The 23,614-nt window shown below is 37.2% G+C and overlaps 1 protein-coding gene across 6 annotated transcripts in view; it reads right to left on the bottom strand.

Moving 5' to 3' along the window:
* The window catches only part of MAST2 (microtubule associated serine/threonine kinase 2), a 192,301-nt gene that overhangs the window by 144,085 nt on the left and 24,602 nt on the right, over positions 1 to 23,614 (bottom strand). The window contains exon 1 of one of the 6 annotated variants that reach the window (XM_037404076.1): positions 18,765 to 19,751. The exons of the other annotated variants lie outside the window; for them this stretch is intronic. Within the exon in view, the coding sequence (XP_037259973.1) occupies positions 18,765 to 18,782 (18 nt within the window). The 5' untranslated portion in view covers positions 18,783 to 19,751. Of the gene's footprint in view, positions 1 to 18,764; positions 19,752 to 23,614 lie in introns of those variants that run through there. 6 annotated transcript variants of the gene reach the window in all.

The raw sequence follows: 23,614 nt of genomic DNA on the forward strand, positions 1-23,614 counted from the left end.
GAAAAGCCTCACTATGAAAAAATAAAATTTAATTTTTCCAAATTTTGAAAAATTCCTTTACTTCTTCATATGACAAAGCGAACGTCAGATTCTTCAGATACTGTCACACATTCTTTTGTTTCTGTTATCTCTGAAGTATGCTGGTCTCCTCCTCGTATGCAGCAGACATGGCACATTCTTTAGTTCATTGCTAAGATCTTGCGACTTGACTCTTACATGCTGAAGGGTCTGGAACACATGTTGCAAGTTCTGAACATTTAAGAATTCATTCATCTATTCATCACTGACAGAGCTGTCTTAAGAAGCCCTTCCCTCATCGTCATCCATAGCAAAAAGGAAAAAAAAAAAAAAAAAGCACAGTTCAGCTGAAGCTTTTTCAGTCTGTCCTGCAGTTTCTGTTTCCAGCTACCTTCAAAGAGACAACTCCAGCAAGGTCAAAAAAAGGCTTTGCCCCTTTTATGTACATTATCCCAAGCCCACTTTAAAATATGAGCATGTAGCCTGTGTTGAAAAATGAACAATGAGAACACTTCTAGCTATACCAAACACCATTTCAATAAAAACAAAAATCTACGTTCATCACACCATTATTTAAATTACTGAGCATGTCAAGGAGCCTTTGTCCTACACACGCCCTTTCTACATTAGAAAGGCAAAAAAGAAATATTGCAAATATAATGAGCCACCTAATGCCGTAACGACCTTCAATTTCTTTAGCAGAAAGCTAAAGCAACAGATTTCATCTCCTGATAAAAGCTTAGGAAGAGCCTATTTATAACTTCTGAATATAAATACTGTATTTAAAAAGAACTTAACTTCAGGCTCAGAAAGATTTCACGAGACACATAAAAGAAATCAAACTTCATCAAGAGCTGTGTTTATGAGGGGATTTCAGCCAGACATCCTGAAGTGTGCAAATGCAGCAACAACGAGAGCCCAGACCGTAGGCTGCCTACCACAGCTTGATGAAGTGTTCTGTTCCCACAGTTATGACAGCTGCAAACCAAAAAAAGTCACAATACAAGCACACAGGTTGATCGTGCTTAAAGAAATATATATTTACATGGAAATCTTTAGCTGATCTTCATACTAAGTGACCGAGTCACATGAGCTAAACACATCATTGTAAAGTCAGCTGAAAGCAGATACAACTCAATCCCATTCACCAGGCTTTTTCTGATCCTCTGCGGAGCGAGTGTGGTCTTTTATTGTGAGTAGCTAATAAATCCTCATCTTGCCGATACCTCCTTCCATCTGCCGTTTTAAACAACTGAATGCTGAATTAGGTCTGCAGAGTCTTTGTGAGCTCCCCAACAGGGCAAGCCGCCACACAGAGGCTGAGCAGGCAGCTCATTTGCATGGAGTATACTGTACCATATAAAAGCAGCTCGCTAGTAAAAACAACTCAATGAGCCTCTTGATTTTAAAGGCACAGCATCTTCTTTCTCAAATATAACGGGATAACAACAAGCCATGCACAAAACTCTGCATGAGAACTTAAGAACATGTCACCAGGGAGAACAGCAACAGAAAAAGACAGATAAAGCTCTGTTTAAAAGCAGACTGAAACACAAGATGATCATATTTCTTCACTGTGATAACACTTATGATGGATTTCAGTATTACTTCCTGCGTTTTGCCATCAAATAAGCTTCCTCAGAAAAATATACCAAAGACTAACTTCACTTATCAGACATCAGTATCAAACAAATTATATTATTACTTTAAAATCCCCATAGAAATAAAACATTTTGCCATGCACACTCAGCACTTTGCAGCATATTTTAGTCTAAATAGATTTTAGAAATATTTATATTAGACCGTGCCTAACTGGATCATCGATCTTACCTCTTCTGACTAAGGCTACCAGCATTAAACGTACAATGTGAGAGGAATCAAGGAATCTTAGCAATTACACAATACACACTGTTATTTTCCTCGTAAACCAGCCACTAAATAAAAATGTTTATAGCTGATAACGCTAGTATATAACCCACCTGTATCTGTACTGTAACTGAAAACATTCTCATTAGCAAATATACATCTAATCTCTTCTGGATTATTTACCTTAATATTCAGACATTGTCAATTCTCAAAATGTCTTCACAAGTGACTTATAATTGATTGAGGTTGGCACGAGTCACAAAATACCATGAGAATCATCTGTTCTCTTCCAAATTTCAGGCTTTCTTGGGGAGAATGCCTTCAAATTGGCTGCCTGCCACGCTTACCCAGTTTCTGGGGTAGAGAAGCTAATCGGGTCTGCTGCAAAGAAGCAGGCACGGTTTTTCCTCTAGCATCACTCTCCCCTTCCCTTCTTCAAAGCAAACAGTTCTTATTTTAAGGTCAGATCAAAAACCACCACCAAAAAGATCTCCGATGTGGTGACCACCTTTCTTCCCCCCTATTTAACTGTTAACACTCATCTACTCTCCCTTCTTCCTTCAACGAAATCTACCACAGAAAAGCAATGATGAAAGAGGGTGGGAGAGAATACTCAGTACCAAACTAAATCAAGCCAAGGACAAATGGAATTTTAAAAGAACTATTGGACATGGAAAATTGTTTTACAAAATATTACCTTTAGAAATTATCTGTCATCTCATCGAGACTACGCCATCCTCAGACATTCATTTTAGTATACTAAAAGGTCCACAGGTAAGTCTCCAATGAAAGATAAGAATGTAAAAGACATTTCACTAAAAAATATATTACTGAAACATATTAGAGAAACTGAAGTACATAAAATATAATTATATAAAAAGTTCATCATAAAACAAATTTCTCAAATAGTTTTCAGATGCAGGCAGCATTTATAAAGCACCTAATAAAATATCTGCTTACCAGAGGAAAAATTCAAAATGAGATCATGTCATATTTGAATCCTTTAAGAATTACAGTATCTACCTTAGCACTCAACTTCACTAAAAAAAATTAGGAAGGAGATTAAAAATAAGGAATTCAAAGTTTGTTCACCAATAACTTTAGTGAGCTCCTAACCCAATTCTTCCTTCCGCCATCAAATTAACGCACCTGGGGAATATTTTGCTTTGCTCTGTAGCAACGAGAAAAGAGAAAGGGTAGTGTGGTGTTGGGACCATTTGGCATTATACAAACAAATCCTGTTTGGCTGCAGCTCTCGCTCTGAAAAAGCTATTCAATCTTGATTTGAAGACATCAAGAAATGGAAAGAGCTGTGAACTTCCAGTATGTTCCTGCAGTGGTTACTCTGGTAAGTAGGGAAGGACAGCTTATCAGTTTGCCAATTCTGGGATTAATTAAATGAGGCTAATAGCAATTTCCAAAGAAACAAAAGGAGGTACTGCTTTATACATTAGTCACATTGGGCGATTTCTTGCTGTAAAGGCTGGGGCGCAGGGCAAAACCACAAGCATGGCTAAAAGCCTGTGGACAATTCATTGAAGAATGTGCCAAGAACTCTTAAAAGAGAAAAATACACTGAAGATGACCCACAGTCACAAACAGGCACAAGGGTTCTGGGAAGAGACTCTGCCTTAGACACCTGCTATCAGAGATAAGCTACTGGGCTCACCCAATACAATCATTCTATGTTTTATTTAGGTAGAAAGGACAAAGGTAGTGCTTGCTGAAGACAACAGTGCCTTACATCCTAAAAGGCATGAACTCCACAAAGGAACAAAGGGGTAACAGTGAAATTGTAAACTGAAAAATAATTCTAAAAATAATGTGATAGCTATGATGGTTCATGTAAGCCCTGAACAGACTGAAAGAACTTAAATGTCATAAATGAGTGGTATTGTTTCTGTATAAGATATTGATGAGATCATTATTGAAAATCATGTCTTTTACCTGCATTTCAAGGTGAGCACTGATAAAATGGAAAGACCCAAAATAAATGTTTTCAGGGTAGAAAAAGGTCAGAGTTAAAAGACTTAAGGAACTCAGCCTCCTTTAATTATCACAAAGACCACAAGTGTGATAAGACATTCAAGAATATTAGGAGGACCTGGAACTTTACTCCTTACACGCCAGACAGCAACCAACCCTACCTATCTAAAAACTCTAGGAGGGGTCTGCACTTAAGATTTTGGTCAGCATTTCATTTTGTCAGTAAGAAGAAATCTCTTCTCCTCCATGCTGATTCAGACCGCATTCCACTGCATGCTAGCAAAACCTATTACTCCTCTGTCTTGTAGAATAAAAATCTGAGAAGTTATAACAGCTGCAACAACTGTCTGAAGGTGACTGGAGTCTTCCACCCATTAACTTCAGTATAATCAAAGCAACAATTCTTTCAGTTATTCTGTAGCCCACAGGTTTTCAAAAAGCATTACTGTAAGATGACCGAAGGCATACCGATTTCACAGCCAGGAAAGCAATGACCCCAGTAAGTCACTATTAAGTAGCAGGATTGTTCCTACGTACAATACATTTCACAAAAAAATAATTAAGAAACTGAATACACTATTATCTTATTACTCATATTTTCTAATCACCAAAGTAGCTACAAACGGGGGCAATAAACAAGACAGAAGTCTGTATCTACTATATTAAAGTGCACATATACATATGCACAAAGACCTTATCTGTGTAGAATCACATGGTTCACCTTTGAGCTGTGTTCGGTTTGTTGTACTATCTACACTGAATATAAAATACCTTCTACATATTTTAAATTGTAACTGGAACTTGAGGCACATTTCAGGAATCACTGAATAGTCATGGAAAAAAGTTTAATCCGGTTTGTTAAGAACTAACTAAAATAAGATGAGAGCAATTTATTTTACTATGACTCCATAGTCCTTTCTGGGTTTTGGCACTGCATCCTACCATCTTTTGTGGTCTACACCACTGCATCAGAATGGAAACCTGCCACTAACATAAAAGCAAAAACAGTTATCTCAGCAAGCAAATCATTACACTGGGGATCAAAAATTTGTGTACCCTTTAGTATACCTTAAATGAATCCAGTATCTGCACACCTTAAACTCGTTAACACTAGAGGTCCAAGTCTACTTACATTGACAACTTTGAAAAGGCATTAAGCCACTTGTGATATTTAGGACTGACTACAGAAACACCAGCAAGCTCTCAACACAAGTGGGACCCCATCATGGGAGACATGGTGTGAAGGACATCCACACTGCACAATAGGACGACCAAATGATGCAGACCCATTTGTGCTTTGTCGTACAAAGAGTGTGCTCCCATCCAAAGATCAGGCTAAAAAAAAATGAAGAGCTTTTCACTTGCCTGCCACAAGATGTAATGCATTTTATTGTATACTTTTATCAAGGAACTTTTCAGAACAGTTCCCTGATCTAAAATACTAAGATCCAAAATTCATTATATTTCTCACTCTATTTAATCAAAACTAAAAACAACAGAACATCAAGCTGTGGCAAACCTTAAGGATACATTTCCTTACATAACATATTTTCTGCTGGGAGAAAAAGATTACTTCCCGAAAGATTATCAGCTGACAATTTCAGTGGAATTTTTTCAAATCTTTGGTAACATTCGTCTGTGCAACCAAAATGAGCCAAATGTTTCGCTGTCAATCTGAAACTTAAGTGTTTGGGGGTTTTTTTATTTATTTTGATCAAGCTGTGTTTATCTGGAGAATAAAAAACGCATCTCTTTGTGATAAACTGACAGACTACTGAAACAAGGAAGGTTGATGAGGTAACGTTTAAAAAAAAAAATTATACTTGGCAGTCAACCTAAGAAAACTCGCCTGACAGCTTGTCTGAATTTCTTCTGGATTTCTTGCTTATTTACAAGATTCAGTTTGATAAACTAAGACCTTTGCAGCAAAGCTGTGCATTAACAATGAACCATAATAGGAACTCATTCTGAACCACAACAAACTCTGTTTATGAGGTTTGGTCTGCGGGAGAAGAATTGCTGAAAAAAATGTCTAAAATTCTCAAGGTTTACACAACGATCAGGCTTTCACAGTGCGTTTTCTGTTTCCAATTTGCCAGGTTTAGATTCCTGGGCAAGGCTGCCCCATCCCCCACATTCAATACATTATGAGAGGCGGCACACCCACTAATCTTCCATACAAATGTAAATTTGCTGTCGACTGGGATGGAGGAAAGGGTTCATTCATCTACAGGCCGACCGTTTTTGTACTGTGCCATGGCAGGTATATTCAGAAGAGACACCAATTTCCGGGCAGAAACAAGTTCATTGGCTCAAGCCCCTTCAGAAGCTAAAATCTTTGGAAGGGAATCTTCAATTAAACTTTAGTATTTGTAGAAGATGTGGAATTCACTATGCAAACATTCTTGTTCTGAAGTTAAATTGGCATTAGAACAGAATGGAAACTAGCTTCTCTGATGCTACATTTCAAATACAATACCATTTTTAAGAGAAACACTTTTTTCAATAGGCAGAGAAGCTTTTTTCAATATAAGCTGCAAATTCAAAATAGAAGAAATATAATTTCTGTTTAGTAAATATTTAAATGGCATTACCAGAATCAGAATTCTCTTACTTTAGCAGACAGCCTTCATGCTTTAGAGACATTAGGACTTAAACATCAGCAGTGAATACCTTTAACCAGAACGGCAACAAAACCAAAGCCCAAGGACCCAATACCAACCCCTGTGTGTCTCCCTAATGAAAGGTATTGATATTTATTGGGAAAACTTTAAAAACCAAAAAACCCACAGTTTCAGGAATCCCATGGGAAAGACATCGTGCACCCAGTTAGCCCAGGAGCTATTTTGCCATAGAAACTAGTTCAATAAAAGCTACAAATTACAGACAGATCTTGTCTCTCATGCAAGCACATGCTGAGAAATATCCCCAAAATTTTACTATGCAGAACATCTCATCCACTATCCTCTTCCGTCCTTCCATACTTCTGGCTAGCAGCATTCTTCCTGCAGCCTCACCGCACCAGCAATAGTTCACATATATGTATTTGCCTTTTCTGTAAACTCTTCCAAAACTTTTCTGCTCCTGATTCTTCCTTCATCAATAAAACCACCTTTGACTTTGAAGTACAAACCACGCAATTCTTACATCAAGAAAGCACTTACTTTATAAAGAGTTTCAGGAACAAAAACTGCAGAGGCATGAAGACTATACCAAGCTGTATTTCACTGTACATTCCTCTCACATCTATAGGACATTTGTCATTTTGGACACTCAATTCTTCAGAACAAGCACTTGGTGCTTCACAAAACAATGAAGCTCCTCTATTTCAGTAGCATAACATTTTCAAATAATAAATTACACTGTCAAACATGTTCATTAGGAAAAAAGCCACGAAAGTTAACTGATTTTTCTTTAATTAATCTGCTCAGAACAAAGTCTACAGCACTGAATATATTTTTCTAACTTAATCCACGTGCAATTCATTTCAATACACCTTGATTTTTACCTTGGTTTCCAGCTGATATTAAACTGCTTGGACAAGTCTCCAAAAATCATACCATTGTGCCTGATTAAGATCAACATGATATACATTCAAACACTACCTTTGAAATAAACACTCAAAGATAAACCAAAACATTTGGAGTTAGAGGGTTTTACTCTCCCCTACTCTCCTTGTCTATACCAGACTAAGCTTACATTGCTGTCTAAGGAGACATCTCACAGCAGTTTTTTGCTGATAGATTCTGACAGATTTTTATTCTTCCTTTCTGGTATCAGACAAAATCTTGCTATTCATTTCTCACAATTTTGTCATCCTCTTAAAATGCTAGACAAGTTAAAAGCTGTTTGTTTTTTTACAGATAACCCTTTACCCAACATTTATCCACTAAAGTAGAACAAAAACTGAAAGATAAAAGAATTAATTCATTCAGGATTTAAAAGATTTACAGTTCAAGACAAATTTTTTAAAAAAATACATCTTGCTCTCCTCCAAGGTCTGTGTCAGGCTTCCCATTTTTATGAGTTCTCCTGGTTTTGTGGGTTTTTTTTTTTCTTTTAGAGCTATTTTTCCTCAAAAAAAAGCAGATGCATAATAATAATTTGGCAATCTCTCAAACTTTTTGGCTTTGTTTAATAGAACCTATTACATTTAGTCGGAGAAGAAACAAAAGAGTAAGATGTTGACTTAGAGCCTCAAAGAATATTTCTCAGAGAAAAAGTGTAACTCATTATTTTAAGAGACATATGAAGACAATTTCTTTCCATAAAACTAGCAGGTAAGAAAATGCTTGAATTTCAAATTAAAATTTTAAAAAAATTACATTTCTTGATAGTTATAGTTACATTTTACTCTAAATTCAATTCAAACACAGAATTCTTACGCATGACACTACAATACCGCCATGTCCAGCAATGAACATTTCATAAAAACAAACATGCTTCTTTTTACAATATATGTTCTTTAAAGTGTTCAGACATCCTATAGAATTACTAATATAACATTGAGCTTAGCAGTTGAAATCTTTTGTTCTTTGTATAAAAAAATATATTTAAGCTTACCAGAAAAAAATTGAATTATGATTCTCATGCACCATTTGAATTGTCACCTGGGCTTTTGTCTCAAGAACTGACAAGAGAATATCAATGTGTTAATTGAAACAAGCAGTATGTAATCCACAGGACATCTTTAGCATATGTTTGCTTCCAAGGGCTGACAAGAGTTTTCTTGGATTTTTTAGCACTAGAGTCTGTTTCCATTTTCAAGCTAAAAAATACGAATGAAAATCTTACACATCTACATAAATACATATTTTCCCAGCCGTACCTTTCCACAGGAATCAGAAAACATTGTATCTGTCTTGAGACCTTGAAAAATACGATGGGAGTATGGTAACATTGTCATGAAAGTGTTGCAAACCCCACCTTTAAAGCTGTATTTCTCTTCATAATTCAAAAGGCCCAGAATAATAAATCCAATCAGAAACCTAGCTCCATGATGGAACATTCTTACTGATGAAGGAGAATGAACTAGTGGATGTAACAAGGCGAAGCTCAATACTCAAAGCTATCATAATTTAAAATTAGACATAATTATCCTTAACAAAACCAGGCACTGTGGAAAGGGGCTTTGGAACAGCTGCTCCTCTTCAATTTAAATGCTCATTTGTTTTACATTGACCTAGAAATCAGTATCCTCCTAACCAAAAGCCAATTAGATAATAGTCTCTCTTTCAAGCTTGTAGAATACTTATTTTTTTTAATGTCTTTATTATGAAAAGCAAAGAAATAAACTGCAGATGATGCCACAAGTAAGCTCTGCTCCAATACGCACAACTGAATGTGAGGGTTCGCTCTCAGCCTTTCTGAAAGGTCAGATTTACAGCCCAGGAAAGACACCCACCAGTCCTGGCACTGACCCGTCGGCGCAGTCTCAGCTTGCGACAACTGCAAAATGCTGCAAAGGCAGCACGTGGAAGGATCTTCAGTCTGCTGGAGCAGCATCGCACCGTTCGTTCCACAGTAAATGTAACATGCCAAACGGACAACACAGAAGCATTACAAGAAGCATTTCAAATTTGTCCTTCCAACCTGGCCCAGAAATAGGTCACGAACATCGATGGTTTTGGAAACAGAAGAATGTCAGATTCTTCTTATAGTATTATTATAATTATATATAGTCTATATCATATGTAATACCATATATAATGTACAATGCATAATTTTATATAGGTATTATATTCTATTACTATTATATTGCAGTACTGCAATATAAACAGAATTAAAGACATCCAGTTTCCTACTGACTCAAGTTAGTCTTTTTGTCATCTTGCTTCCTCCCATCGTCCTCACAGAGGTAACCCTGGTTCTATTTTATTTCCACCCAACTGGCGACAGCATCTCCCACAGCTAATCGAGAGCTGTCACGTTTGAGTGTCAGCCACCGCTGCCAAGCCACATTAAACAATGAACTGTCTCTCTCTGAGAGGATATGAGGGGGTGTTTCTTACTCAGCTCCAATTCTTACGAAATTGCAATTACAATTATTTTTGACATTTCTTCTCTTTTTCAAGCCTGGATGAAACCGGCCAGTGGCTTGAAAGTTACCAGGAAAGAAGGAACGTTGCAGAAACTTTGATTTCCTATCACTGCTCAATGTTTCTGGCAATCATGACCATTTATACCATTACTTTCAATTTTGGTTAAAGCCAATGCCAAAAATACACATTAATCTACAGATCTGTTCCAGCTCTAAAGAGACAAAATTAAGAGTGCCAGTTTGATTACATTCAAATACAAAGCCATAAGATTTCTTGGTCTTCTAAGCCTTGGCAGCATCCCTAGAGAAAATTCTTTCCATGAAGGAAGTTGAGCCTTTTCTAAATGCATCAATAAAGGAAGCTTCTCAGAAGACTGTTACCATACTGAGTCTGACAGGATCCAGAAAGACACTAATTAATGCAGTAAACTACATTTAAAAACAAGAATTCAATTCTACCAAAACATTGGGTCTTCAGGGAAGAAAGAAACATTGGCAATCACCAGTAGCAATTCACAGTTCCATGCTGAAAAATGATCTGCTAATGTGAAAGGTAGATGTTTTAATACTGAAAGGAGCCTTCCAAAATTGCCAAAGTTGTGAAGTAAACAAGCCTATATTGACAGAATGATCTCATAGCAAAACACAAATCTGCACAGCCAAGGTGGAATTCAAGGGAAGGAGAAGCTCTTTCCAGAACAGGTCGTGAAGCTGAAGAAACCAGTCTCCTAAAGTTTCCTTCTGACGTCACTCAAGTAGAAAGCGACTAAATGAAAGCATGAGCTGCAATGGACAAAACAACAGCAGGACGATTCTAAATATACCTCAAAGTTATCAGACATCAGCAATATCAGTTTACTCTAGCAGTTTGTGCTCTGTCCTGTGCTCCTGAATTTCCCACACTAGCAGTCCCGTTTTGTTCCCCATACTGCCTTTAAAGCTTCTTTTACAACAGGAAGCAGGAGACAAGTCAAAAAAAGCCCTTTACCCAGCCAAATAAGAGTCAAGGAGTAAACACATTATCCAGGAGGTTTCAGAACAACTAGGATAATGCCAATCCTGGGCAAAATATTTATTTTAATTCTGTGCCAGCTTTTCCAAAGAAAAAGTAAAAGTAACATCAGTTGTTGAGATTTTTATGGAAAAATAAGGTTGCAAATAAATCACCACAATTTCTGAGAAGAGTTCTTAGGTGTTTTTGTATGGGGGCAGTGGGGATCAGGGTGTTTAAATTACTACCTCTGCTGATAAAGTAAACATGTAGACATCAGACATTATTGTTCAAAGCTTTTAACTTGCCTGCAAACTACATTTCTAAAAAACATATCTCTAGGAAACAGCAAAACTTTTTCTTAAGAACCTGCCAATCAAGTGAATTTTTAAAAGTAGCTGTCAGAAGAATTGCTACTGAATATGACCATTCTGTGTCAACAGAACAGTCATGCATATAACATTATTCAGCATTTTAATTGATGGCCTAGAAATAAATATAAAATCACCGATGACAAGCATACATGTAATAGCAGAGTATAAAACAGTGAGGTCAGCACTGTCGGGGTTATCTGAATGACTTGGTAAGGCTGCTCTATTCAAATATTGTGTTAATGCAACCAAACAGTAAATTACACTCGAAGGAATTTGAAAAAAAGGCAACTATAGCAGGAAGGGAACATCTGCAAGTCTGTAACTCCACAGATCTCTCCTGGATACCTTTTTTAAGTATTGGTACCACATTTGCCAGTTTCCAGTGCTCAACTACTGAAACTATGTTAAGCAATTGACTATACAGCACTAATAGTAGTTCACACCTTTCATACTTGAATTAGTTTAAAGCTGTGTCATTATCTCCTTTTACTCACTGAATTAACAACTTCCTTTATTCTGGTTTTAACCACTCTCTTTCCTTTTAACCATTCTTAATTCTTACTTGGGGAGGGGGGGGGGGGGGGAACTCTGCATTTCTCTGCCTTGAAGAAGAGGTCTTTAACTTGGTTCCATGAAGACTATAAAGATGCAGGTCTCTTAGCTGATGTTCCTTGCTTTTCAACAAGCTTTCTCTTCCTACATCAGTTCATCTTTTTGAAACTGAAAGGAACTTTAGCTGATTTTTGACTATTTTTAGCTCTGCATACATGTATTTCAGTTTCAACCTTTAGGGTGGTTTTTTGACTTTACTTTGAACCAGAACTGAGCCTGCTAAGGATAAAAACAATGTTACTTCTCCTGCCATGGGCTCTTTGCTAGGGCTTGATCTCTCTTGTGAAACAGTCACTGAACACATAAAGTCTACTCTCATTCCTGTCCCAGTGTGGCATGTATCCAGTCTACATATAAGTAATTGAAGTCTCTCACTAACATGTGATTCTTACACTGTCCGATCTTCCTCAGGACACTGCAGTCAGCATCACCTACCCTTGTCATACAGTGGGTAATACAGGCCCCAGATTACTGCTGCTTAATTAGATCCAGGTTTCAACACTTAGGTGGTCTGTGCTACTCACTGATGCTTTGTCTTTAAACATGCAGCATCACCCAGCCACAACCCCAAACTCTTTAACCTTTCCCATATACTTTGAGGACACAATACTGGGACACCAAACTGCACGTAAATGAGACAGCCATCCTCAGCAGAGCCATGTCAGAATTTCAGCATTTTATGGGATTAAAGTAATTAACTGTAAAATATACAGGAGAAAATGTAACAATTATACTTGCGGGTAGTGAGCATTATTATAGACTTGTCACTACTCTGAACTGAGGGATTCAACACAGAACAGAAGCTTGTAACAAAAAGCATAAGCTCTATTATATAGCTTAGGTAAAATGGAGTTAAATCAACTTTATCCATTTTACTTCAACATTAAATGGAGTTTAACCAGCCTTTCACTGCTTGCTCCAGAACGTGAAATTGTGATTACCTACTTTTGAACCCCCAAACTACCGGAGAAGTTTCCTGATGTGCAAGGAAAAATGGAGCTAACAATAACTAATGGTTGTCCGTGACTATTCTCAGATGGAGATTTCATACAATGCAGGCAAAGCTTCATGATAAAAGCCTTGTTAATAATGGGTCAAAAAAGAAGTCAGATATCAGATGAAAGGGTAGGCATCACTAATGTAATTCATTGAAGAAGTTAGGCACCACAATACCTTTTCCCTTGAAATTATTGCAATTTATAGTAAGCCAGGGGGAAGAGCAGCAGTTTACCTTTTGCTTATAGAAAAATAGAGGAATTTAGCAATTAGAAAGGCAAGAGGTATCTATCACATCATTGTAGAGCCAAATTTAATGGCCAAGCACCCCTCCAGTTAGACAGGATTTAATCCATTCTTGACACTTTCCCAGGGAAGTTGATACAGTAGATCTGTCTGACAGTAATCCACATGGAACGGGGTCCCTCAGTGTTTCAACACCTCTCATTTATACAAAAATTTGCTACCGTTGTTCTTTTAAATCTAATCTGCGTATAACCGATGCCTAAATAACCTTTTTTTTTTTTTTTTAAATGCTAAAAGACAAACATTCCATTCAATTTATTAGAGTGCTCTCTTGGAATTAAGTTGCTACATAAATCAACTGTCTGTTCACAGATATTACCTGATACTCATACACATTTGTATCAGCCATAAGAAGGTCTGATTTTCTTCCTACTGTATGTCTGGTATAATTCAACTGTTTCTCAGTCTGCAACATTTTAAACACAGTATGTAAGTTACATTGAGAAAATAAACACGGCAGCAGACAAATAATCATATAGCAAATTAAAAGATGTCATTGTCAAACATACCACTTTAAACAGCTGCCTATTTAATCAGGATTGATGCTGATGTCTGATCAATATAATTTGACAATATTGACATGGTACTTTTCCTCTCAATTCAGATAGTTCTGTATGTACATGACATTACAAATTATTCCTCTTTTCTTTTGAAAACCTCATCAGTTTATCTTGACAAACTTCTCTGATTATTTCATTAGCATAGTTTCTTCTAATAAGGTTTAAGATTTCTTTGATAAGAAATGCATGTTTTAAATTTGTAACGCTCTAATTTTACTTTTTGAAAGTAAATTTAATTTTGAAATTATTTGATAAGTGAATTCTAAGGCAAAACAACAAAAACTTACCTAAAACCAAACAGTTATCAACAGATTTAATAATATCCACCAACTTAATTTTATATTGCATACTGTCATTTGAGCAGAGTCAAAGAGCCTGTGGATCAAAAGCCCATGATTCAGAACACGATTCATTTAGCAAGGAGATAGTACAGAAATGAAGGTTGTATTAGAACTCATAACTCTACGGTAAGAAAGGGACAGGCAAATTTTGAGCAACAGTAAAACTGTAATACAAGACACAACTCTGTAGGTCTCCCACTAAGATTCCTAGACCAGTATTCCACAGCCCAAAGAATTTACAGGAGAGGAATTATGGAGGTCACAGAAGTATATTAGTGCACAAAGCAGTCTGAATTCACAACTTTTCTGGCTATCATCAATGAGTAAGAATAAATTTTTACTGTGGGGAGGCTTTTTTTCCTGTTTTCTGGGGACAGGGGAAACCACAGAGAAAAATAAACACTTCTGGGAGAACACAGGAGGGAAAGGATTGCTTAGGAACATCAGGACAGGCAGAAGGGATCTTAAAAGGGATCTAGCTCATGCTAGAGACAGCACAGTATGCAAAGCTGCCAACAGGCAACCAAGGTTAGCAACACTGATGAAATGCAAGCAGTAATGAACATTTTGACCTTTGTCTTCAACCCTTGGATTCTCGACACTGTGATAAACACACTATGTATTTCCCTTGGCAACAGCTCATCCATTAAATTAGTTCAATTTCAAATATTTAGAAAATCAGCTTGGAAACAAAACTTGCCAAAAGTACCTCTGCACACTTAACTATTTGAAACAAATATGTAACAAGTTATCTAACTAGAAGTCTTTGTGTGAAAAATTTAGTGTATGCACTGTAACTTCATTTGTGTGAACAAATGACTTAGCAGTATTCTCTATATTAAAGGTATGCAAATTCTAATTTTGAGTGAAGACAAAAACAGAAACTGTTAAACCTGAAGTTTCATGTTTTATTTAAATTCCCAGGCAGAGAATTTTAATTCCAAGTTCCACATAGTAATTTGGTTTTGTGGACAAATTATGAACACTGCCACAGGAGTTCATCATATAACTACTTTTTCTGTCACTATACCGTATGACCACATTAAAATAATGAGGTTTGAACATTCATATCTTCAATTAGAGCTTTGTGGCTTCAAGCACTTAAAGAACAAATGCTGCCATTAACCTAGACCTTACGCCTCAAATATGCACCAAATATATTAACAATGTTACTGAATCATGAGGTCATTGTGGAAACGTAAGTTGCAGTGAATTCCATCACAAAGCAAAATCTTGAGGATTTTAATAGGATATTATTTAAGGTATAAAATTAAAATCTGTCATTATCTCAACAGCTCATTTATCAGGCTCAAAAATATTTTAAGGGTTATTTTAGGTTAATTACATTTCACATCCTTTTATGACAGATCTGAAACTCTGCACATCTTTCAATCCTCTATTATAAACATTTCCCCCTTGTCAGTAACTTAAAGTTCACACTGACACATTTTCACAGACCCGCACCAGTCTTAACATGACAGCGCTTTATATTTGTGAATCTTTTTTTTTTTTTTTCCCCCCCATGGAAACTTGGTCACTGCAATAAACAACAAAAGCAAGAAGCAACTCAGTTGTTCCACACTATTTACTAATAAACTAGCTTAGGTAAGCTGGTTTGTTTTGAACACATAAGGCATCCTCTCAGCAAATTTTCCACTATACATACTTAGTTGACCACAATCTAAATGCCACAATCCAAGAATTCTCCTCATCTATTCCTATAATAAACAATGCTTTGAAAAAACAGCCTGGCCATTATTTAGCCTAGTCTCTGTTCACAAAGGGTAGAACTACAGATAACTGACTCGAAATCAAGCTTGCTAGTGTAATGGTTTTTCTGACTTCATACCTCATATTCTCACAGCATAAGGACTCTGCAGTTCCCACCAGGGAAGACTTTAAAACTCACAATCCCTGCAGGAAGGCTTGGGTTAGCAATAATAACATAGCAAAGCCAGGGAATAGATCACGGTATTCCCTGGCTTTTGAACAACTGACTTGAAAATCTAAATACCTATAAGACAATCAGAAATAAGAGAACGACACAGGCACACTAGATACAGCAACTGCAGGAATAAGTTATTTCATAGCACCATTTATTTCAGCTTCAAACATTTGCTGAGCGTTAAAAAAAATAAGCCTTCCAGAAAGTCTGTGAGGTATGCTTTACTCTGAGTTCTACTGATGACCAAATGACTTAACCTCTCTGCCTCTCAGTTTTATCAGAGTTCCGATATCAGGACTGTTGCAGAAGTCTTGGGCTTTAATGCTGTGTTTCACTTGCATGGCTACACTTACCTCTGCCAAGAGATTTCACCTCTCCCTCTCTAGGAATCTCAAGGTAATAAGGACTTTAGATTAACTCTTAGCAAAGATTCCAAGCTGCAGCTGTCCAGAGGTGAAGCACAGAAACCACCATATTCCCATTTTCCTCCAAGTGGTAAAATAAGCAATCACTCTGTCTCTGGAGCTGAACCAGTTTGGATGGCTGGAAAGACACGTTGTGTGGCTTGGATAAACCAAAATGATACAGTATAGGAAAACATACCAAACAAAAAACAGCAGCCACACATGGAAGGTTACGCTACTAATTTCTACATCTCCAAAACTTTTGTTTATTTTTAGAGTTACAGGGGATTTTTATAGATGTCCTAAAGCTCAAAACAGTTTGCATTATGGGAACAAAGTAGTTTAAAACTTATGCAAACAGACTACTTCATGTTTAAAGACGGATCCACCTATTATCACATCCCAGGAAACAGTTCCCAGAAGTATTACAAGACACAGAAGACAGCCATGTTAAAATACTAAATGTGGACATCTCACAATGCCTTTCTACAGAAATACCTGCTAAAAATCACGAAAATAAAACAGTCAATTTTTTTGCTATTTTAAATCAAAAAACCATGAGTTTTATTGTCTACATTAGTATGTTTTTATAGAGAGGTTAATAATAACCACAGAACAACACTCTTATAGAACAAAGCCTCAGTAAGTGACAATGCACATTCAAGACAGTTTGAATAGTTCTTTATATTTCAAGTTCCCCACAGTTCCCCCAAGCAAAAAAGCTAATTTTCCATGCACACTACGGCAGTTTCTCACTTTACACCTACAATAGTGCTGCTGTCAGGAACAGAACTGACTACATGTGCCAAAAATCAATTCAACATATTCACAGACAAAAAAATTACATGCAGACTCTGAAGATAATGAGAACTGCAATCATTCAAACTGACAGTCTAGCGCTTAACAATTATCACAAGGCAAGTTTTATGAATTCATATTTCCTACAATGACAAGCCTCAGGTTACACAGAAGGGTGTTCAAATTTTCCTTCAGGTATGAAAATCTCCTTTGAACCAATGAGTCCACTCCAAAATGGAATTCACTTAACTGAAGTGAGTAAAAAGATGCTGACTGTGTTTCAGTAATATGCACTATATATTAAATATAACTTTAGTACAGAATTTATCACAATCATTTGCTGTTCTTTACACAGATACACATGAATTATTCAGAATGAAGTTTACTAGTGAAAAACCTATCAGGACTATCCATTTTGAATGCACAGTGAAGCATGTGTCCTGAATCTATCACGAAAACACAGAATTATAGCACCTGCATTTTAATTTTCTTACCAGAAATACCTTAAAGCTGTGACAAAGGTAAGTCTCTGCAAGCACTCTAAACACTGCCCCATGCTCACAATTTTGCACAGAATACTTAAGTATGTTCAAAGCAGCTCTTCTGCAGTTTGCTTACAATATGATTTACTTCTTTGCAAAGGCCTAATTATTCTCTACTGTTCCACATTTTCAGGTCCGAATTCCTTGTTCTTACTTTTATCATTCAGCTCATGCCAATACATTCAATCCTCTGTGTAGAACTTGCTTCCTACTTCTTCCTCAGACCCAGGCCCTTCAAACAAATGCAAGTCTGGATACTGCTTTAGTTCTTCCAAGTAACACACATATTATTTCTCCTTATAGCCACATCTTCCAAAACTGATAACATACCCAAACTCAAAAATTCACCCATAGCCTTTGGCATGTAAGTAAATGCAAATTTTTAATTAGCATGCATAAATTTAAGACTTCACATGGTCTTAATTTACAAATCCACATACTTCCCATCTCAGGTTACTACAATTACGACTGCTATTTTAAAATGCAATTCCCATGCCTTCATGCAGTAATAAATCCATTCATTCATACAACCATAGTTTCCGCTGTCTCCTGCTTTTCTAACAATACAAAAATACGAAATTCTACTTGTACAGTGAAGTATTTAAAGTTCTCTACTCCCTAAAACAATTAATGATCTTCATCTGCTAAAACTTTAATGATTATTCTCAGACAAAAATATTTTCAGCTGTATTCAGCAACACTTAAATAGTCAATATATTACCACTAATAAAACAAACTAAAAGTAAGGTTATCTATGACAAAAGGTTTGGGGAAAAGAGCAGCTGCACGTTTCAGAAGACAGTTTTCTAATCAGATTCAAATGTCTGCTGCTGTAATAAGTATACAGTGAATCAGCAGGAGGTAGCTCTATGCACAACTGGCATTAATGATTTGTCCCCAACTAGTATTGAATTTTTCAGTAAAAAGACAGAGATTACATCAATTCTTTTGTAGGGAGGTAGAAGTCTAAGCTCTGTGCACTCACCTCACCGCCAGCATACATATTGAGCAGAAAGGTAGAAAGTACGGTGGAAGATCAGCTATTCTGCTTTGTAAGCTAATGTTTAGTTTGCTCGTCAGATACCTGCTAGTCACTACAAACTCTATTCCTTCCAAGACCTCATCACTATGAGATTAACAACCACTACCCAGATGTGTGCATAAAGCAGAGACCCTAAATAATACGCAGTAAATCTATTAAAGCACTAGGGGCTAAGCAGAAGACCCAGTCATAAAATTTTGTAACTATGAGGGGTTTTTTGAAGCAGAGTATAAAGCAGCTTGAATTTCTAGTTCCACTGCACTGTATCAGAGCTTTTGAATTACTTTCTGCAACGAACTGACAAACACAAGGTTAAGGTCTTCTTTTGCTATAGCCCATGGGAAAACTTCTCTAGCTCTTCTTGAGGTTGGCCCTGTAGCAAAGGTGTCATTTTGTTGAAAATACAATTCACTATACCGAGACCGCCAGTACTCCAGCACCCCCTGGCAGGCCACAGACCAAAACACAATTAGGCAGCACAGCTTCTGACCCAAAAATTGCAAACAATGATTTATATGATTACCTCCGAATAATATTTAAAGAAAAGAAAATTCTTTGTTTTTTGCATAACTATCCCAACCATCACCTCTCTGTTACCAGAAAAAGAATGCTGCAAACCACAGTACAGTATTAAAATATGAAGCTAATTCATACTCCAACTAAAAAAAAAAAAAAAGGCCAGGTTATTAGCAAGTGGTCAGTGTGGAACACGATCCCAAAATAATATGCCTGTGCTGTTATCACTAACAATACCTGGATGTCTAAAAACGTGTTGCAAAAGCGTGCCCGCCGGGAATGCGGCGGGAAGGCTCCGCGGCAAGTGCCCGGCCTGCCGGCAGGGGGCAGAGCAGCACCACGGACCCGCCGCCGCTGCGCCGGATGCGGCCGCGCTTCCACCTGGGCTCCACGTGAACGACCCGGGCTCGCCCACCAACCCGCATCTGTAGCCAGCTAGCCACTCCTCCGGGTGGCCAGGAATGCTACTGCTTGGAAGTACAGCCTTTGGTAACGAAGAACAACTTGCACTGGGGAAATACACCATTATATTAGTTACAATTGATTCCGTTCCCGATTTATCTAAAATTAAATAAAAAAGGAGTAAAAAATTTGGAAATAAACAGTAAATATTCTTTCCTACATCTAAGAAGCATACCCCAACTTGACCATCAAAGATAACATGCCACAGCATGCTAGCTCCGTCAGTGGCCAGGTTTCCAGTTGCAGTGCCAAGGTCCCATCAGCACAAGGACAACCATTTTCCCGTTCCACTCGGCATTGCCTAATCCGCACAGCTTCGGGGAACTCAACATTCAGAATAAATCACCGGCTCTGTGTCATCCAACACAGGAAGTTCTTCAGCTTGTTCGTAAATTCAAGTCTTTGCATTTGAGCCTTTCCACCCTCCTGATCATTATTCAAAATGAGAGGCTTTTTTTTATTAACCACTTCTTCTGGAGCAAGACCAGGGGAAGGTTAACTATCTGGCACTCTACAACGGCAAAAAATATGCAATTGTCTCATCTCATTTTAACTATTACCTTCAAAGTAAACGTAAAACTGTTAAGTCATTTGAAGTTATTCTCTGAAGAGAGAAAGGAGACTGACCCCACAAGGAAATCTTGCAAATCTGGCAGCAGAGGATTAACAGTCAGCAGGCTTCATCTCTGAAGATGAAGCAACGGTAGCACGTGGTATAGAACATAAGAAAGAAACTTTAGGCTAAAGAGAGAACTACAACCACCCTGCTAAAACCCTCAACCTCATTTTCAAAAATTATGCTCAGTTTTTCAGTTCCAGGAGTACAGCACATTTCAGTTCAGTACTGGGAGCGATTTAGAAAACTGAAGCTTGTAGTATTAAAAAAAAATCAAAAATAAAGGTTCAGAATCTCTTTTACGCAAGTTTCTAATTCTCCACTGACAGGCCTCTTCAAATGTGTTCCCATTGCCACTGCTGGCAGAAGGAACATGCACAGCTTCTTATTCTTGGAACATCTCAAACTTTTCCAGGCATTAGACAGTGAGCAATGCAGTAAGATGTGTCCTAATTAACGGGTAGCACGCTGCGAGATGTTTCTTTCACAAAATACTGGAGACAGTGCTTGAGGTACGGGGAGTGAGGAGGTGGGACACACACAAAACCACCCACATCTCTTTCCACAAACATAAACACATACTCAGCATTAGTGCAGTGCTCCAGTTCAGCAACCCGGCCTTAACAATAAACCTGAGGGGAAAATCATCCCTTGCCCACCCGTAAATGCTCCAGCCCAGGAATATTAATACCTTACAGCATTGATTCATTCACATTGAGGTTTGTCAAAATAAACACCTGCAAGAAAGGCACTCCCAATCTACCTCCTCTACAACAATCACAACCTTCTCTTCACAAGCTCTTTTTCCTTTCTAAAATTAACAAACCTTGACGCTATTCGTGCCTTTCTTCATAGAAGAATGCATCCATATTCCTGATCGTTCGTATCAGCTGCACTTAAAAGTACATTCCAAGTTCTAACTCTTTTTACAACAGGGTGCCTGCAGGTCAAGATTTCAGATAAATAAACCCCCAAACTAAGTCATAAGAGATTTTCCACATTATTATACTTCTGTTCCTTGTGCACACACTTTATACACACTTCCTGTGCTCCAGTTTTTACTGTATTTGGGTCTTGATAGCAGAAAACACCACTGAGATGCCCACAATGATGATTTATGTCTTTTTTTTTCTTTGATTACTTCCTTGGCTATCTTAGGGATTTGAAAGTGTTGAAGAGGATGCTCCCCACCAGAATTTAATCTACTAGCATCAGAGCCATCCGTCTTAAGGGTAGATGAACAACTGAAGGTCATCCTCTGAAATCCTCACATATATTTAGAAGGCACACAAATCAGATCAACATCTATCATTCTACAATGACAGGACTCAGCATATAGTCTGCCCTGGTTTCTTCCTCAAGTCAAGGATCTAGTGGCAACTGCTATGCAGACACATAAATCCAGACTCTTACATAACATGTGACCTGAAAGATTCTACCAATAAACTGTGCTTATGTAGTTTAGCATGTTAGAATTTGATGTGTTTCCAGTTCTTGAGTTGTTGCTGGTAAGCAGTCCAGCTTTCAGTCTTATTAGCTGCAAACTAATTTCTATAGATTTGCTATTGTTAATTTATCTTTTTGCTTTGCAAACACTTTCAAAGCTGGAAAGAAGGCAATTTAAGCACAGCAAACAATCTGTAGGATTAGTACTGGTTAGAAAGTAAAAAACCACACATTTCTGAATGCCAGCAAAGCAATTTAGCAAAGTAAAATCCACTGATAACCTACAGTCCCAAAAAGAGGGAGCAGAAACAACGTACATAGCTTTGAGTATTCGGGCTTTCCCGTACCACATCCCACTTCTCTCTAGCTATCTATCTAATGTATTATAACAAATAAGAAAAGAATTAAATGCTGTAGCAGTCAAGGCTGGCATATTAAATTGACACTGTGCATTACTGAACCTACTCATCTCTTAATAGAGCTATTCTTCAAAGGAGATTAATTATACTGGCAAGAGACCTTTTGCCATTCTAATTTGTGAAACGTATTTCAATACCACAAGCATATTAAAGCAGCTCCAAACATGTAACTAGCTCGAAGATCCCAGGATTCACTGCATTTAATTAGGTGTTCATCTTGTGACCAGCTCTTTAGTCATCACTTTAGAAGCCCACTTCATCTAAAAATTCTTAATTTCTAGGCTTAATTAACTGTAACTGTAATTAACATACAGCCCACCAGAAAGTATACAGAGATAGGAAAGTGACCATATACTTCAGTACGTAACACCATCGCAGAGGGACAAATACTGGATTTATAGATGAATTTCTCTGCTTTAATTAGAAAGCAGAAAATCTTGAATTATTTTAAAGTAAATTATTGGCATTACATTTGATAGACAGTACAAACACTACCATGACAAACTGAAAATACATAATATTAGTAATATGCAGAATTGTAACACGCAAACACATCTGCAGTTCACTGAATTGTACGCAGCTGTTAAGCAAAAAGCTAGTATTCCAAATAAAGGATCTGAGAACTAATGCTTTGTTCTAAAGCACAGTTATTTTCATTAACTTAAGCTATGAAGCTTCAAGGCATTTGCCTGCCTTCAGCAAACAGGCTTGTATTTTAACACATACTACTTTTTGTAATCCTCACCAGATAAATACTTGCATACCAAGTTCACATGAGCATTTCCCATTTCTGTTGGTACAACCAAATTATAACCACAGCTAAGAACAGAAATTTAAGGCAAACACCGAACAGGCACCAAACTAAGACAATACAATTAAATCAAACCATAAGAATTTCAATATAGTAGCAAGTCTGAAAATGCTACAAATACTTCATTGTGAAATCAAAATCAGTGCTAACACAAATACATAGCTTTTTGAACTTTATAGATTTAAGTTTCTTTTCATAGCCTGGTGGTGCCAAACTGTCTAGGTTACCCTCCAAAATTCTAAGGGATAACAATCTAAATGCTATATCCAAGGTACACCCTTTTACTTAAGGGGTCACTGCTTCTAAAATGTCTCACAATGTAATACAAGTCTACCCAATTACCTGCAGCAATATAAACCAGTGCACACCAAAATGTCCTCATTTGAGTAAAACTTGTTATACAGGCAACTCTATGGAAGTTTGGCAAAAAAAAGCTTCTAGCTTTGCTTTTTAGCTACTGTTCAGCAACAATTTCTGTTGCATATATGACTGCTCACAAAAAACTGTCTTTTCCCCCTCTTTT

This window comes from Falco rusticolus, chromosome 11 (genome assembly GCF_015220075.1).
Source record: "Falco rusticolus isolate bFalRus1 chromosome 11, bFalRus1.pri, whole genome shotgun sequence".
Classification (NCBI taxonomy): Eukaryota; Metazoa; Chordata; class Aves; order Falconiformes; family Falconidae; genus Falco; species Falco rusticolus.